Source organism: Podarcis erhardii, assembly GCF_964252035.2.
Source record: "Podarcis erhardii genome assembly, chromosome: 18".
Classification (NCBI taxonomy): Eukaryota; Metazoa; Chordata; class Lepidosauria; order Squamata; family Lacertidae; genus Podarcis; species Podarcis erhardii.
Genome location: NC_138516.1, coordinates 540,299 through 558,160, shown reverse-complemented (window position 1 = coordinate 558,160; position 17,862 = coordinate 540,299). Strand labels below are relative to the sequence as shown.

The 17,862-nt window shown below is 48.6% G+C and overlaps 1 protein-coding gene across 4 annotated transcripts in view; it reads left to right on the top strand.

Moving 5' to 3' along the window:
- Nucleotides 1-1,618: 1,618 nt before the first annotated feature.
- The window catches only part of ADAMTSL5 (ADAMTS like 5), a 28,030-nt gene continuing 11,786 nt past the window's right edge, over nt 1,619-17,862 (top strand). The window contains exons 1-4 of one of the 4 annotated variants that reach the window (XM_081846230.1): nt 1,619-1,794; nt 6,648-6,708; nt 15,394-15,530; nt 17,020-17,080. In XM_081846230.1, the coding sequence (XP_081702356.1) occupies nt 1,634-1,794; nt 6,648-6,708; nt 15,394-15,530; nt 17,020-17,080 (420 nt within the window). In that variant the 5' untranslated portion in view covers nt 1,619-1,633. Of the gene's footprint in view, nt 1,795-2,291; nt 2,638-3,807; nt 3,890-6,647; nt 6,709-15,390; nt 15,531-17,019; nt 17,081-17,862 lie in introns of those variants that run through there. The other 3 variants (XM_081846232.1, XM_081846233.1, XM_081846231.1) reach the window with 3 other exon arrangements.

Below are 17,862 nucleotides of genomic sequence, written 5' to 3'. Positions count from 1 at the left end.
AGAAGCGGCTTAGTCATGCTGGCTACATGACCCGGAAGCTGTACACCAGCTCCCTTGGCCAATAAAGCGAGATGAGCGCTGCAACCCCAGAGTCGGTCACGACTGGACCTAATGGCCAAGGGTCCCTTTACCTTTTTAAGGTGCTACTGGAAGGATTTTTTTTATTTTGTTTTGACTACGGCAGACCAACATGGCTACCTACCTGTAACAGGATTTTGTATGTTTGTCTTCCCCATTGTAGAAGATAAGGCATGAGCTGATTTCAAGGATGTTATTTTGCAGTTGCCAAAACCAAATTTCTCAAAGGGCACATCTCGAACACCATCTCTTCATACTTTTTCTATTGACTTCAATGGATATAATGTGCAATAGACGCTAAACGTTAAGTAATTATCTTATTTTTTATAAGCATTTTGTTTAAATTACTATTTTTTGACTACCTAATGTGAGTTCTCATACTTTTTAAAGTTTTTCCAAAATTGTTTTTTTTTTAATGCATAGGTGTTTGAGGAAACATTAATATAAGTTTTGATGTTTTGTTAAGAAAACCTGCCATAAAGTCTATGATATGTGTGAAACACTGTTAGTTTTGATACGTAATTTAGATTTTAAGGAACATATTGTAAGGCTGATTATGATATCTCACAATAAAAAATGTGGTTTTTCCACATTTTGCAAATACAATTTATGCTTTGTAACAAAGTGCCCCATCCAATGTATCTAAGTGCCCCGTAGGTGGGGCAGAATGATACAAAACCCATTTTTTAGTCAAGTCATTATATTCTCATTATCTTCTAACTTTAATGGTTCTTTTGATTGCTATTATAATATTGATTAGATATGCCATGCATAAAGCAAAAAAAATATATTTGACTCATTTTTGTTACAATTAGATCTCCCCTTTTTCTCCAAGGAGCTCAAGGTAGCTCACATGGTTCCCCGACTCCTCATTTAACCTCCACAACAACCCTGCGAAGTAGGTTAGGCAGGGACTGGCCCCGAGGGCACACCAAGGGAGCTTCGTGACCGAATGGGGATTTGAACCCTAGTTCGACACTCTAACCACGCTGCCACGCTGCCATGGGGGGACACCCCAGTTTTAGTGTGTGTGTGTGTGTGGTGGACGGACCCCCGACTTCCCACCGTCCTGCCCCCTCCTTTACCTGCCCCCCTTCTCCGCTTTTTGGACACCTCCCCCCCAAAGAGTGCGCCTTTATTTATAGCCTGGCCCTCCCCGCCCTGGGTTTGGCAGGCGGCCTGGAAAATGAGGCCGGAGACCGAGGGGGTTAATATGAATCCTCTCTCTCCCCCCCCTAGAAATTCACCCTTGGCGACCCTAATAAAAGTTTGCGCCTCCAATAAAAGGGGGCAATATTAGAGGGGTGTCGCGCGTGGGCTGAGCTGCCGGGGGGGCGGGCGTATTTTTAGCCATGCTCTTGAAATGGGTTCCGAGCCCTCAATTCCGCCCCTTCTTGCCTGCTGGAGGGGAATTTGACTTCTGGGGAAGAGGCAGCAGCAAGTGGGGGGGGTCCCCCTCCTTCCCTCCCTCCCTCTCTCCTCCCTCCCCGGGACGCCGTCCAAGCCCCGCCGCCGGGCCCCGCTCCCTCGCAGCCGACGAAGCAGCCCAGGAAGGATGCGTCTCGGCGCGGGGGACCCGCTCGCTCCAGCCGCCTGGCCCTCGGGCGCCCCCGGGCGCCCCCTTTCCGCCAAGGTCCCGGGACGCAGCGGCGCCGCCAGGCGGGCGGGGAGAAGAGGAGCCGCGGGCCTGGAGCGCGCCGCTGCCGACGGCGCCGGGTGAGGGGCGCATCGGCGGGGCGCGCGGGAGCCGGGGGAAACTGAGGCTCGGGCCGGGCTGGCTGGCTAAGGTGCTGTGGGGAGGGGGGTCGCCGACAGGCTGCCGTTCCCGGAGTTGTGGGCTGGAAAAGGCACCTCGAGGCCATCGCAAGCGCCAAGGCAGGTATCTCCCCAGACTTTTGGGGGGCGACGTTTTAGGGATCTCCCTTGGGTGCCTGACTTCAACCTCTCTGTGGGTCCCTAGTTTAATCCCCGCTGGCCGCTCCAGTTAGGAGAGACCCCTGAGCCTGAAACCTTGGAGAGCCGCTGCTGGCTGCCGGCCAGTGTAGACAATACAGAGCTTCAGCCAGCTCAGTTTTTTGCAGGCTGCCCTGTTCTCTGACTTCTCATTGACGTTATTTACTTGCATTTTGCCCTGTTCCTAAGCTGCTTACAGGCAAACAAAGACAACTGGACACCCTCCACCTCACCCCCCACCCCCACCCCCGTTAGGATTCTGGACTTCTGTGCTGGATTTGCAGCCCTTAACAGAATCATAGAAGCATAGAGTTGGATGGGACCCTGAGGGTATTGACAAGCTGGAAGGCGTGCAGAAGAGGGTGCCCAAGGTGATCAAGGGTCTGGAAACCAAGTGTGATGAGGAACGGTTGAAGGAGCTGGGTTTAGTCTCGGAAAGAGGAGACTGAGAGGAGATAGGAGAGCCATCTTCAAATATCCCAAGGGCTGCCACTGGAAGAAGGAACAAGGTTGTTTCCTCCTGCTCTGGAGGGTAGGACTCGAACCCATGGCTTCAAGTGACAAGAAAGGAGATTCTGACTAAACAACAGGAAGAACTTTCTGAAAGTAAGAGCTATTCAAGAGTGGAACGGTCTTCCTTGGGAGGTAGTGGACTCTTCATCCTTGGAGCTTTTAAAGCAGAGGTTGAATGACCCTCCCTCTGTGATGGAGGCTTTAGCTGAGATTCCTGCATTGCAGGGGGTTGGACTAGATGACCCTTGGGGTCTTTTCCAGATCTATGCGTCTGTGATTCCATGCCCAGGGAGTTCCTGTGAGCTGCACTTTCTCAATTTCAGAGAGAAGGAGGCCTGGTGGCTGGGTGGCTGTTAGGGCCATGTAGGCCTATCAGACACTGGAGAATAGGCCGAGGAAAAGCCACTCTGTGAATGCTCAGAGGGCCAAAGCTGAGCTTTGCTGGCTCCAGCAGAGCTGCTTCTCCCCCCAGGCTTAGGCAGGAGAATGGGAAGCGAGTCTGGCTTTGCTCCTGCTGCGCCAGAACTTCATGGGATTGATCTTTCCCCGCCCCTGTTTGCTGCCTCCGGCGTTTTTGAGGCGTCAGGCAGCCTTAAGTGCCGTCTGGCATCTCCAGGTGCTCAGAAAGGGAGCGCCTGTCCCTGCCCTGTAGAATCAAATAAATGTAGTGTTGGAAGGGATCCAAGGGTCATCTATCCCAACCCAAGAATTGCTCCTGCCCTGAAGGCCTGGAAAGAAGGGGGAGCATCTCAGCAAGCGCTCGCTCTGCCCTGCATAGGAAGGGATGTGAGGCAGGGCAGACACAGCAGGAAGGGGACCACGGCTTTGATATCCACTCCTCCTGCTTTGTTCATATCAGGGGAATGATAGCGTGGCTCAACTTGCAGGGAGCCATTCCAGGAATTGGTGGCCCAGTCCCAGCATTTCCTTTTTAATTGTTTTTTTCTTTAATAGTATTTTTGTTGATACTTGTCTAAAAATATGCAAAAAATCATACCCATCACAAAATATCTTTTTATAATACATTATGTGTTTTTGTTGTTGTTTAGTCGTTTAGTCATTTAGTCATTTAGTCGTGTCCGCCTCTTCGTGACCCCCTGGACCAGAGCACGCCAGGCCCTCCTGTCTTCCACTGCCTTCCGCAGTTTGGTCAGACTCATGCTGGTAGCTTCGAGAACACTGTCCCACCATCTAGTCCTCTGTCGTCCCCTTCTCCTTCTGCCCTCCATCTTTCCCGACATCAGAGTCTTTTCCAGGGAGTCTTCTCTTCTCATGAGGGGGCCAAAGTCTTGGAGCCTCAGCTTCACGATCTGCACTAAGGGCTGATTTCCTTCAGAATGGAGAGGTTTGTTCTTCTTGCAGTCCATGGGACTCTAAGTATGTAATACATTACATACTTTATCTAAAAAAGAACCAATCCAGAGAGACTTTTTTATTTTTATTTTTTTAAAAGATATTTATTAAGATTTTGTATAATAAGACAAACAACACAATCCAAACAGAAAAATACAATAAAAAACATAGATAGAATAAAGGAAAACAAAAAACAAAGAAAACAAAGAAAACAAATAAAATCTGGTTTTTTACTTGTTATCTTTATAACCCTCTTTCCTGACTTCGTCGCATCTCCCTTTTCTGTGTTCCCCTTTACACAATCAGATTCAACAATTCCTTACCCTCTCTCAAATCTTATTCAATATTATACATTTCAACCTATTATGTCTCCGATTTTTCCTTTCTTTTTAAAACCAATTTTTGCGTGTTCTTTATTACTTAATCCCTTTATTACTTAATCCCTTTTTTAAAAAGAGGGGAGAAAGAAGAGGGGGAAATAAAGAAAGATAAAGACTTACAGTTTTTTGTCCTGCACCTAAGCATATCATAGTGGTACCTCTGGTTACAGACGCTTCAGGTTACGGACTCTGCTAACCCAGAAATAGTACCTCGGGTTAAGAACTTTGCTTCAGGATGAGAACAGAAATCGTGCAGCAGCAGCATGAGGCCCCATTAGCTAAAGTGGTACCTCAGGTTAAGAACAGTTTCAGGTTAATAATGGACCTCCAGAACAAATTAAGTTCTTAACCTGAGGTACCACTGTGCAGTATTCACTCCTTAACATCCAAGCTTCCTATCTCCTATAATCAGTATTTTTTCAATCTTTAAGTCACAATATTGCAGGTTCGTTTTCTCTTTCATGCAAAAAGTCCATAAGAGGTTTCCAGCCCTGAATCAATGTCAATAATTATTTTTTGAATCAATGGTTTCAAGTTGCAAGAAAGAAGATTCTGTCTCAACATCAGGAAAAACTTTCATGTCACTAAGAGCTGTCTGACAGTGGAACAGTTTTCCTTGGGAGGTTGGGGACTCTCCTTCCTTGGAGATTTTAAGCAGAAGGTCGGATGGCCATCTGTCACGGATGCTTTAGCTGAGATTTCTGCATGGCAGGGGGTTGGACTAGATGACTGCTGGGGCTCCCTACCAACTCTATGATTCTGCGATTCTATGATTCTACTCCCACATATGGCTCTGGGTGACTCACGGCTCATGCAGGGTGGACGGGGGAACCCCTGGCGTTCTGCCCGCCTGTGCCCTTGATTCTCCCTTGATTCTCTGGAGAGTCTGGGTTTTCTTTTTTCCACTTTGATTAAGAACATGAGGGGAGCTGGCTGCTGGATCAGGCCCAAGGGGGCCCACCCAGCCCAGCATCCTTCTCTCACGGGCTCCAAATACCCCTAAGAAACTAGGAATCCAGGTAGACTGCCTCAGAGCCTGGAGGTTCCATGAGGGCATACAAAGGCCCTGGCTGCTGGATCAGGCCAAAGCCACACCCCGCCCCTGTCTAGCCCAGCATCCTGTCTCACAGTGGCCAACTAGAGACCTCTTCTGGGACACCCACAAGCAGGAGCTGAGTGCAAGAGCAACCATCTCCCCTCCTGGGGGTTCCAGCAACTGAGATTCAGAAGCATTGCTGCCTCCATCTGTTGAGGCAGAGCCGAGCCATCCTGGCGAGTAGAAATCCATAGCCCTTTCCTCCCTCTTTTAAAGCTGTCCAGGCCGGTGGTCACTGCTGCCTCCTGTGGGAGGGAGTTCCACACTTCAACTGAGAAAGCCTTCCTTTTCTCTGCCCCGAATCTTCCACATATGTTGGCTGCCCAGGCGCGGTGTAGTGTTTAGAGAGAGGGAGGAAAACACTCTCTCTCTCTCTCTCTCTCCCCCCCCCCACGCCGTTTCCTCTCTTCTGCATAATTCATAATTTTCTGTAGGCCCTGGATGCAACTGACACCCTCCAAGGGGACCCCTCCCTCTCCCCCCCCTATTCTTTTTCCAGGGCACGTGAGCCCCTTATCGCTGCTGCCTCTCACCCTCTCATCCACCCACAGGATCGAAATGTCAGAATAAATATATCTGGCAGCGTCAGGTGGTGTCCAGAACAGGCAGCTTGGTGTTCTCCTCTCCTTGCCCAGGGGACTGATTTGGGGGGAAAACCATAAGGGGAAAGGCCCTCTGCACATGCCCAGAGGTCCCCTGGCCATGGGGGGGGCCCTCTGCAAACTGAGGCTGCAGTTAAACCAATGAAGAAAGGCTGAAGTGTTTGAGACTTTTGAGTTTCAATAAAAAATGAGGCAGATGTGACCGGGTAGGAAGTTATAAATGATGCCTGGAATGGGGAGAGTGGCAGTTTTCCTCTCTCTCTCCTCCTGCTAGAAATCATGGACATCCAACAGAGCTGAGGGTTGGAAGATTTGGGACAGAGAAAAGGAAGGACTTTTTTGTTAAATTGTGGAACTCCCTGCCACAAGCGGTAGCAATGGCCACCAACTTGACCTGTCCATCCGTCTGTCTGTCTGTCTCTCTCCTTCCCCTGATTTCTGGACCATAGAAGCTTCAATCAGACAACGTTGGGTTTTGGGGTATTCCTACCCCCCTCTCTGCTTTGAGTGTCAATTACTCAGCTGGCGCGGTGGCACAAAATGAGGGGTTCACGGCACAAAACTAGCACAAAACATTGGCACCAGTTTGGAGGGGATCCTACATTTCAGGATCAGCCATTAATGAAGCTGGCAATAGGCCCTTGTTAGAGTATTTCCTTCTCTTTCTTGCAGGAGCACCTCTCCCCTGACCACCGTCTTCCTCATCTGGCTGACCTTCCTGTGCACCGTTCAGGTAAGTTGGAGAGCAGGTGACTGGGAGCCCCAGAGGGCCCCCCTGGCCCCCACATGCTGGCAGATCCAGGTTGTGCTGTTAAGGCTGATTTGTTGCTTTCCATAACTCTTCAGCAGGTGGGGTGTGAAGCAAAGCTTTAAGGTGGTGGGGAGGGAGGGAAGATGAGAGTCCAAATCTGGTTTGGTAGAACTTCCTGACGCAGCACAAAATTCACATGAGGAACTCCCTCCCCCAGGAGGCAGCAATGGCTTTAAGCGGACTGGGCAAATTCATGGAGGAGGAGGAGAGGGGAGGCTCTGCTCTTCCTCCATATTTGGAGGCAGCTGGAAACCGCAGGACAGGAGAGCTGCTCCGGTGCTGGGATCTCCCTTGGAGGTTTTCCACAGGCAACTGTGAGAGCAGGGGGCTGCACTAGATGGGTCCCCTTTGGCCTGATCCAGAAGACAGGCTCTTCTTACATCCACACAGAACCTCCAGGTCCAGAGGCAGTCTATCTGGATTCCTAGGTTCTCAGGGGTATTAGGCCACTGTGAGGGGAGGAGGCTGGACCAGATGGGCCTGTGTGGGTCTGATTCTGACAGCATCCTTTGTTTGGACTGGCAGCCAGCCCAAGCAATGGCTAAACTGGTTGGCCTCCAGCCAAGCTTGGCAGAGAGCAAGATTTGCAGGTGGAAGTTCAGTCTCCCGGTTTCAAAAGACAGCGTCTGGGCAGAGGAGGTGACATTTGCATGGTCAGCCTTGCGCTTCCTTGAGGGGTCCTGCTGCTGCTCCCCCCTTGCTTCCCCAGGTTCAGGATCCTGCTTGGGGCAGCAGATTGGGAGGCGGCTGGGACCGGTGGCTGTGGGGAAGTGAGGCCTAGTGAACAGAGTTGGGGTTCTGGGGGGTTCTGGGAGGGGAGAGTGCTGACTCTGACATCAACAGGAAGCCTTGAGACCATCCAATTTGTAAATATTGTAGTTTTAATGCAATTAGGCTGAAAATGTCCAGAGGCAAGGCAATCATCCCGGCCCCTTTCCCAGGACCCTTGGCGGGAGCAGGATGATGCCAGATTACAATTTCCCTTGGGATCTTTGACGCCAACGGAGGAGAGCACGCAAAGGGGACCGGGGGCCACATCTCTTTCTGGCGGCCAGAGGCCATTGATGGGTGGAGCTAGGAGTAAGAGAGGGCGGGGCAATGGCTGCAAGGAAAGTTTCCATCCAAGACAAGAAAGAATCTTAGAATCCTAGAATCGTAGAGTTGGAAGGGACCCCTGAGAGTCAACTAGTCTAAGGTTACCAGACGTCCCTGTTTCCCAGGGACAGTCCCCGGATTTACAAATCAGTCCCCATACAAAATCTACTGAAGTTGAAAAGTGTCCCTGGATTCATTGAAAAAAATCTGGTAACCTTCATAGAATCATAGAATCATAGAGTTGGAAGAGACCACAAGGGCCATCGAGTCCAACCCCCTGCCAAGCAGGAAACACCATCAGAGCACTCCTGACATATGGTTGTCAAGCCTCTGCTTAAAGACCTCCAAAGAAGGAGACTCCACCACACTCCTCGGCAGCAAATTCCACTGTCAAACACCTCTTACTGTCAGGAAGTTCTTCCTAATGTTTAGGTGGAATCTTTTTTATTGTAGTTTGGAACCATTGCTCCGTGTCCGCTTCTCTGGAGCAGCAAAAAACAACCTTTCTCCCTCCTCTATGTGACATCCTTTTATATATTTGAACATGGCTATCATATCTCCCCTTAACCTCCTCTTCTCCAGGCTAAACATGCCCAGCTCCCTTAGCCATTCCTCATAAGGCATCGTTTCCAGGCCTTTGACCATTTTGGTTGCCCTCCTCTGGACACGTTCCAGTTTGTCAGTGTCCTTCTTGAACTGTGGTGCCCAGAACTGGACACAGTACTCCAGGTGGGGTCTGACCAGAGCAGAATACAGTGGCACTATTACTTCCCTTGATCTAGATGCAATACTCCTATTGATGCAGCCCAGAATTGCATTGGCTTTTTTAGCTGCCGCCTCACACTGTTGGCTCATGTCAAGTTTGTGGTCAACCAAGACTCCTAGATCCTTTTCACATGTACTGCTCTCAAGCCAGGTCTCACCCATCTTGTATTTGTGCCTCTCATTTTTTTTGCCCAAGTGCAATACTTTACATTTCTCCCTGTTAAAATTCATCTTGTTTGTTTTGGCCCAGTTCTCTAATCTGTCAAGGTCATTTTGAAGTGTGATCCTGTCCTCTGGGGTGTTAGCCACCCCTCCCAGTTTGGTGTCATCTGCAAATTTGATCAGTATGCCCTTGAGTCCATCATCCAAGTCGTTGATAAAGATGTTGAATAAGACCGGGCCCAAGACAGAACCCTGTGGCACCCCACTAGTCACTCTTCTCCAGGATGAAGAGGAACCATTGATGAGCACCCTTTGGGTTCGGTCAGACAGCCAGTTACAAATCCACTGAGTGGTAGCATAGTCAAGACTGCATTTTACCAGCTTCTTTACAAGAATATCATGGGGCACCTTGTCAAATGCCTTGCTGAAATCAAGGTAGGCTACATCCACTGAGTTCCCTTCATCTACCATGCTTGTAATTCTGTCAAAAAACGAGATCAGGTTAGTCTGACATGACTTATTTTTCAGAAATCCATGCTGACTATTGGTGATCACAGCATTCCTTTCTAGGTGCTCACAGACTGTTTGCTTAATGATCTGCTCCAGAATCTTCCCTGGTATTGATGTCAGACTGACTGGGCAATAATTATTTGGGTCCTCTCTTTTCCCCTTTTTGAAAATAGGGACAACATTTGCCCTCCTCCAGTCTGCCGGGACTTCGCCTGTTCTCCAGGAATTCTCAAAGATGACTGCCAGTGGTTCTGAGATCACATCTGCCAGTTCTTTTAATACTCTTGGATGCAGTTCATCTGGCCCTGGAGACTTGAATACATCTAAACTAGCCAAGTATTCTTGTACGATCTCCTTAGTTATTCTGGGCTGTGTTTCCTCTGCTGAATCATTTGCTCCAAATTCTTCAGGTCGGGCATTGTTTTCTTTATTGGAGAAGACTGAGGCAAAGAAGGCATTGAGGAGTTCAGCCCTTTCTGTGTCCCCTGTTTGCATTTCACCATCTTCTCCTCTGAGTGACCCCACTGTTTCTTTGTTCTTCCTTTTGCTACGAACATACCCATAAAAGCCTTTTTTGTTGCTTTTAACCTCTCTAGCAAGCCTGAGTTCATTCTGTGCTTTAGCTTTTCTGACTTTGTGTCTACACGTGCTGGCTATTTGTTTGAATTCCTCTTTGGTGGTTTCCCCCCTTTTCCATTTTTTGTACACATCCTTTTTTAATCATAACTCAGTTAAAAGTTCTTTAGATAGCCACCCTGGCTTCTTTAGGCACCTTCCATGTTTCCGTCTCATTGGTATTGCCTGAAGTTGTGCTTTTACTATCTCCCTCTTAACAAACTCCCAGCCATCATGAACTCCCTTTCCTTTTAGTATTACTGTCCATGGGATCTCACCCAGCACTTCCCTAAGTTTTATGAAGTCGGCTTTCTTAAAGTCAAGAAATTGAGTCCTAGTATGCTTGGCTGCTCCTTTCCGCTGTATAGTAAACTTCAGAAGAGCATGATCACTCGCGCCTAATGATCCTTCCACTTCTACCCCACTAACCAGGTCATCAACATTGGTTAGGACCAGGTCTAAAATGGCTGTTCCTCTTGTTGCTTCTCCCACTTTCTGGACAACGAAGTTGTCTGCAAAGCCAGTGAGGAATCTGTTTGACCTTATGCTCTTGGCTGAGTTTGACATCCAGCAAATATCCGGGTAATTGAAGTCCCCCATTACTACTATCTCCCTTCCTTTTGCATGCTTGGCCATCTGTTCCAGGAAGGCATCATCTATGTCCTCTGTTTGGTTTGGGGATCTATAGTAAACTCCCACAATGAGGTCCCTGTTATTCTTCTCTCCCTTAATTTTGACCCAAATGCTCTCACTTTGGCTTTGAAGTTCTAAATCTTGGATCTCTTCACAGGTATACACATCCTTGACATATAACGCCACTCCTCCTCCTTTCTTGTCTGGTCTGTTTCTCTGAAATAGATTGTATCCCTCCATTATTACATTCCAGTCGTGGGACTTATCCCACCAGGTTTCAGTGATGCCTATTATGTCATATTTAGTTTGCTGTACCAAGAGCTCAAGCTCATCTTGTTAATTACCCATGCTTTGCGCATTAGTGTACAGACATTGAAGTCCATTAATCATTCCCCCGTGTCTCTTATTTAAGGATTTTTTCCTCCCATCACTAGGTTTGCGTGCTGTTTGCTCCATTCGGTCTATGATATTTGGATGATCATCTTCATCAATTGATAGACTCCTACCTTCAGGAGCACTGCCTCCCTCCACCACATTAGTCAGTTTAAAGCCCTCCTGATGAGGTTTCTGAGATTTTTGGCAAAAACATTCCTCCCAACCGTTGTGAGGTGCAGCCCATCGCTTGCCAGAAGTCCATCTTCAAGAAACTGCAGTCCGTGATCTAAGAATCCAAACCGTTGCTGTTTACACCATTTGCGAAGCCAGCTGTTCACTTCCACTATTTTTCGCTCTCTCCCTGGGCCACATCGTTCAACTGGGAGGACAGATGAGATCACAATTTGTGCATTTAATTGCTTCAATTTCCTGCCCAGAGCCTCATAGTCTCTCTTGATCTTCTGGAGGCTATTGCTTGCTGTGTCATTGGTTCCCACATGAACCAAGAGGAAGGGGTATTTGTCAGTGGGTTTTATGATTCCTTGCAGTCGTTCAGTTACATCTTGGATCTTAGCCCCGGGGAGACAGCACACTTCCCGAGACATCTTGTCAGGCCCACAGATCACTGCTTCTGTTCCCCTCAGTAGGGAATCCCCTATCACCACTACACGCCTCCTCTTAGGTCTGGTCGGGGTTCTTCCGTGAGCTGTCCATTCCAAGGTCGCCTGCACATTCCCTGAGGACTGACTTTGCTGCTCGTCTTCATATACCTGATCGACTGTAACGAGGGAGAGATCCTCAAATGGAGTCTGCTCTTTGTCTTCCATGCTAGGGGAGAGGACCTCAAAGCGATTGTGTATTTCTAAACAATCAGAGCGAACCCTGGGCTTCCTACTTCTTTGAGTCACGTTTCTCCATATATCTGGCTCCTGTGTTGGTGAACTAGCCTCCTTCTCAGGGGAGTCCCCTGTCTCCTCCTTGGTGGAGACGGTGTGCTCTGTTGCTTCCAAGAAGAGCTCCAGCTCTCTAATTCTTTGGAGCGTAGCTACACGTTCCTCCAGTTGCTGGACTTTGTCTTTTAAGAGGGCAATCAACATGCAATTGCTGCAGGTAAAAAGCTGCCTGCAACCTTTGGCAAGATGGCAAACATTGTGCAGGAACCGCAGGCGACTGCAACTGTTCCCTCACTCTCCATCTTGAGAACGTGTCGTTGGGGCTGGCTACAGCGGTCCTCCATCATAAGAAGCGTGCAGACAGGACAAATAACTCCCCCCAAAAAAACCCTAGGTCTCCCCCAACAAACGTTTGAAACTAGCTCCCCTAAATCTAAAGATGGATCAAACTGCGCGCGCCGCTAGGCACGTGCCGCTGCCCTGCAAGCTCTGACAAGCTCCTCCCACAGCTAATCACCTGCCTCAGCAGAAACCCTGCCCCCTCTGACCTTTGCACAGGGAGAGCAGCTAATCAGCCACAAGAAACACACACACAAGAAAAACCTTTTTCCTCCTTCTTCAGCCGCTGCCCTGCAAGCTCTGTCTAAACCTTAATCTAGTCCAACTCCCTGCAATGCAGGAATCTCAGCTGAAGCATCCCATCCCAGGCCTGCCTTTGCTTGCTTTGGTGATGGAAGTAATGCTCAGCCGCCGCCCCCCCCAGCTTCCAGTCTGCTGGCCACCAACCTGTTTATTTCTCCCTCTCCCTGGATGTTTAACCATCAATTTCATGAAACCCATTAGGAGAGCAAAGATCTCCCTCTGGTTTTCTGGGCTCCCTTCTCAGGGGTGGGCCAAACGCACCCCCTTTGGCTTGACTCTGCTTAGGCCCTTATGGAACCTCCAGCACCAGAGGCAGTCTATCTCGGTTGCTAGTTTCTTACAAAGCAGCGTTATCATGATGGACCACACATATCTGCTAATGGGTCCCTGAAGCACAGATTCACACAAAGGGGATCATATAGAGAACAATATTCTAATGGCCCCTTCAATCACGAGCCAGAACTTTGGCTCACCTAGTTCAGTATTGTCTGCACTGACCAGCAGCAACTCTCCAGGTTTTTTAGGCTCGGGGGGGGGGGGCGCGTCTCTCCCAGTCCTGCCTGGAGCCTTCTGCATACCACGTGGATGCTCTGCTGGAGAAGGGGGGCCTGCATCTGTCTGTGCAAAGGGCTGCTTTGTTTTCTGAAGCAAGACAGGCAGGCTCAGGATCCCTGTGAGCTTTGGGGGATTTCCGAGAGGTGGTTTTTTAAAAATTAAAAAAGCAGATTTTTGTGCAAGATATGAGCTAGCTGCCCACCTGCTCTGATGCAGCCCCAATGCTCTTGGCCAGCTGCTCCCACCCACCCTCTCCTTTTGTCCCCATGCACCCCCTTCTTCATCCTCAGTCATTCCTCCCTTGTGGTCACTGCGGTCACCCTGCCACAACTGGGGACGCCTCCACCTTGTGGTCCTGCTCCTTGCTTAGCGCCATGATAAACATTTAATTCCCTTGACCTTCCTTTTGTAAACAGAGTGGGGCCTTCCCAGGCTCCACTGCTGGAAGGAGGATGGAGAGGAGGATCTCCCCCCACCAAAAAACCCCTCCTGCATCTGGGCTATTTAGCAAAGGCTGATCTTATCTCCCCTCCTGCCTGCAGCCTGAGCTTTTGGGAAGCAGCTTTCCTCTGTGTGTTGTGTGTGCATTGCATGCTCAGGCAGAGCTTGGCTCCTTCACACTGTGGGGAAGGTTTCTTCATGGTGCGCTGAAAGCCCTTTCCAAATGTCTGGGAAGAGATAAAGCAGACTTTGGAAGGAGGCTCCAGACTTTCCTTCAGAGGAGTGGAAAGGATGAGAAACAGACAATTACCAAGACAATGGCTGGAGTGTTTTGTGAAGGCTGAAAGAGCCCCCCCCCCCTTTCACTGGGCAGTGAGGAAGACTTCACAAAAAAAGGAGGGGGTGATGCATGGAGGCAGGTGGGGCCCCCACCCCAATTAACCTCCACCCCAATTTCTCTGGCTTATTGCTCAGGATATTCCCAAATGACTAAGCCATACATCTAAAAGACCTTGGTTATGATCTTTATTATCTGAAAATAGAGATGATGTTTGTACTATTGTAACTCAAGAAAATCCTTAATAAAAACAATACAAAAGGACCTTGTTGTTGCACAGAATGTGATGCAGCAGGGAAAAAAGAACTAATGATGCATCTGCAGAAGTCTAGTGTCCAGATCAAGGGAAGTCCTAGTGCCGCTCTCTTCTGCCTTGGTCAGGCCACACCGGGAGTCCTGTGTCCAGTTCTGGGCGCCACAATTTAAGAATCATAGAATCATAGAGTTGGAAGAGACCACAAGGGCCATCGAGTCCAACCCCCTGCCAAGCAGGAAACACCATCAGAGCACTCCTGACATATGGTTGTCAGGCCTCTGCTTAAAGACCTCCAAAGAAGGAGACTCCACCACACTCCTTGGCAGCAAATTCCACTGTCAAACAGCTCTTACTGTCAGGAAGTTCTTCCTAATGTTTAGGTGAAATCTTCTTTCTTGTAGTTTGGAGCCATTGCTCCGTGTCCGCTTCTCTGGAGCAGCAGAAAACAACCTTTCTCCCTCCTCTATGTGACATCCTTTTATATATTTGAACATGGCTATCATATCACCCCTTAACCTCCTCTTCTCCAGGCTAAACATGCCCAGCTCCCTTAGCCGTTCTTCATAAGGCATCGTTTCCAGGCCATTTTGGTTGCCCTCCTCTGGACACGTTCCAGTTTGTCAGTGTCCTTCTTGAACTGTGGTGCCCAGAACTGGACACAGTACTCCAGGTGAGGTCTGACCAGAGCAGAATACAGTGGCACTATTACTTCCCTTGATCTAGATGCAATACTCCTATTGATGTATTGATGTGACTCCTATGTGATGGATGTCACTGGACACAGTACTCCAGAAGGACCTTGACAAGCTGGAAGATGAGCAGAGGAGGGAGGCCAAGATGATCAGGGGTCTGGAAACCAAACATGATGAGGAACGGTTGAGAGAATTGGGGATGTTTTGCCTCCAAGGGTTGCCACATGGAGAATGGAGCAAGCTTGGTTTCTTCTGCTTCAGAGGGTAGGACCTGAACCCATGGCTTTAAGTTACAAAAAAAGAGATTCCACCAAAACGTCAGGAAGAAATTTTTGGCAGTAAGAGCTGTTCAGATGTGGAATGGAAGGTGGTGGACTCTCCTTCCTTGGAGGTTTTTAAGCAGAGATTGGATGGCCATGGATGCTTGAGGACTTACAGCATCTTAACCTCTACTTAAAAACTTTCAAGGACGACCTTCAAGACAGGACCTTCTGAATGGTGGCCCTACGAGGCGTAGCTGCTTCCCAAAAATGTTGCGTCTCATGACTAGGGGAATTGGGAAGGTAATACCCAAAGCTGCCCTCTTGCCCCCGCACCTGCCAGAGCCTGGTGACTTTGACATCTTCCTTTAAGTAGGGGACAGACCACATGGGCCCCCGGCCCCGCCAGAGACGCCAGCTGGGCTACGGGGCATGGACGCACTGGGGCAGCTGGAGTGCCTGCTCCAGTACCTGCGGGGACGGAGCCTCCTTTCGGACACGACGATGCATCAGGTGAGCTGGCCTGCCCTGTTTGTCAGGGAGGGGGCCATGGGATGTGACTGCCTGGGGGTGCTAGCATAGGGGTTGTGGTTGGCCTGCTGGGCTTCAGGTGGGGGAGACCTGGGTTCAAATCACAGCAGTTGCTTTCGGTCTCCCCTGGCGGCCAACCTGGAGGCTCTCCCACATTGGAATATTGCCGATATTAATATTGCTCCATTTGAAGCAACTGGACACATAGAAATAGACTCCTTTTTGGAATGAAAACAAGGCCTATAAGTTTAATTGACACTTACTTGCAGAACTTTCTTCAAAACGAACCTGTGGACTGAAACAGACTCAGCATTTTACAAAATATGAAATGATCCCAACAGACCTAGAAGCAGATGTCTGCCTATCTTGACAGCATCCAATTCTCCTGGAGCTGTTTTCCTGGAGAGCTTCATTTACATCCTCACAGAGCTGGAGAAACCGGCATCACCCTTCCAAGATGGCAAACTGGCATCCACCTTTGAAGGTTAAACACTCATGTGTTACCTAGCAGAAAACAACAATAGTTAATTATTAACTCAAGAGCTCAGAGTAAGGCTGAACTGTCTTGATCCAGTTACCTGGGAGTAAGCTCCATTGACTACAGTGGGACTTACTTCTGAGTAGGCAGTGCCAGGCTCCATTGACAATAAAGGAATAAAGACTCCCCACATTTTCTAAGAATTGGCTAGCTGCGGAAGCATCGCAATGAAAGACTTGAAAATGGATTGGTGATCTTTTCCTTCAAAATTGTAGGAAGGGCTTTGTATGCCAGCGTCATCGTTTCCTTCATTTGGTGCAGGGATTTTATTTTCAGGATAAACAGGACTCAGTTTTTGAACCTTCACACACCACTTTTAATTGTTCTCCGAGACAGGGAGGAGAAAAGAAAATTGGGATATTTCGGGATCAAATCAGTATGGCTTCTGTAATTCTGGGACTGTCCCTGGAAAATGGGAGGGTGTTTTTTTTTCTTTGCTTGGCTCATAGATGCCTTTTGGTAGCATGTACAGTGGTACCTCTGGTTGCGAACGGGATCCTTTCCGGAGGCCCATTCGCAACATGAAAAGAGCGCAACCTGAAGCGCCATATCTGTGCAGGTGTGCTGCGCGATTGAGTGCTTCTGCGCATGCGCGAGCAGTGAAACCCAGAAGTAACCCTTTCCGGTACTTCTGGGTCGCCGCGGGACATAACCTGAAAGAACGTAACATGAAGCAAATGTAACATGAAGTATGACCGTATAAGTAAATACCTCTGTGCCACCTTTTGAGCCAAAAGGCTGAATTCATCAGGAAACTGCCTTAGCCATGCTTTGCCAATATAACATTTCACCAGTATATAGCCCCAGCACCTTGAGAATGCATGCCCAGCAATCCTCTTGCTGCTTACCTGGGAGTAAGCCCTGCTGCACCCAAAGGGGCTTCCTTCTGCATAGGATGAGTCTCTCAAGGAGGTGTTTCCTCTTCACGTACAGGTTCCCTGAGGAGGAAATGTGCAAGGGGCCTCTTAGGCAGTACCGGGTGTGTGAACTGGATGTGAGTACTTGCCTTGTCAAAGAATAAAGTGTTCGAGGTTGCATTTGTATCAGGTCCAGGTTAAAGGGTCGAGCCAGGGTTCAAATCAGCCATTTGGAAGAGTCTCCAGCCTCTGTATCCCTTGGACTGATATAGGATGATATGCAGAGGTGGGGAGAATTACGCTTGAGCTTTGTGGAGGGAAGGAGGTGGACTCCCAACACAGCAATAAATATAATCTTCAGCTTGCCTTGCACTCCTGCTCCCTATTCTTCATTGTTATTACTGATGATGAATGATTATTAATTACCTGCCCTTCACCCTAAAGTCCCAGGGCTGCTTACAATTTATTTACAATACTATTTATTATTTATTTTCATGCCACCCTAAACCTGTAAATCTCAGGGTGGTTCACAACATAACATTAAAATACAGTGGTACTTTGGTTCTCAAACAGTTTAGTTGTCAAACAAATAGATTCCCGAACGCTGCAAACCCGGAAGTAAAGTCTGCAAAAATTTTTTGAAAGCCAAACATCTGACAGGCTTCCATTTGAGTGCAGGAAGCTCCTGCAGCCAACCAGAAGCTGCTCCTTGGTTTTAAACAGTTTCAGGAGTTGAACGGACTCCCAGAACGGGTTACGTTTGAGAACCGAGGTACCACTGTATACAAAACATAGAATACATAATGAAAATAATGAATGCAAAATGGTAAAAAAAGAGCTGAAAGCAATCTACAACTGCAGAAATAAGGAGCAGGGGTCCTAAAAATGCAGAGAGCTTTGAGGGTCCCTGCATTGGACC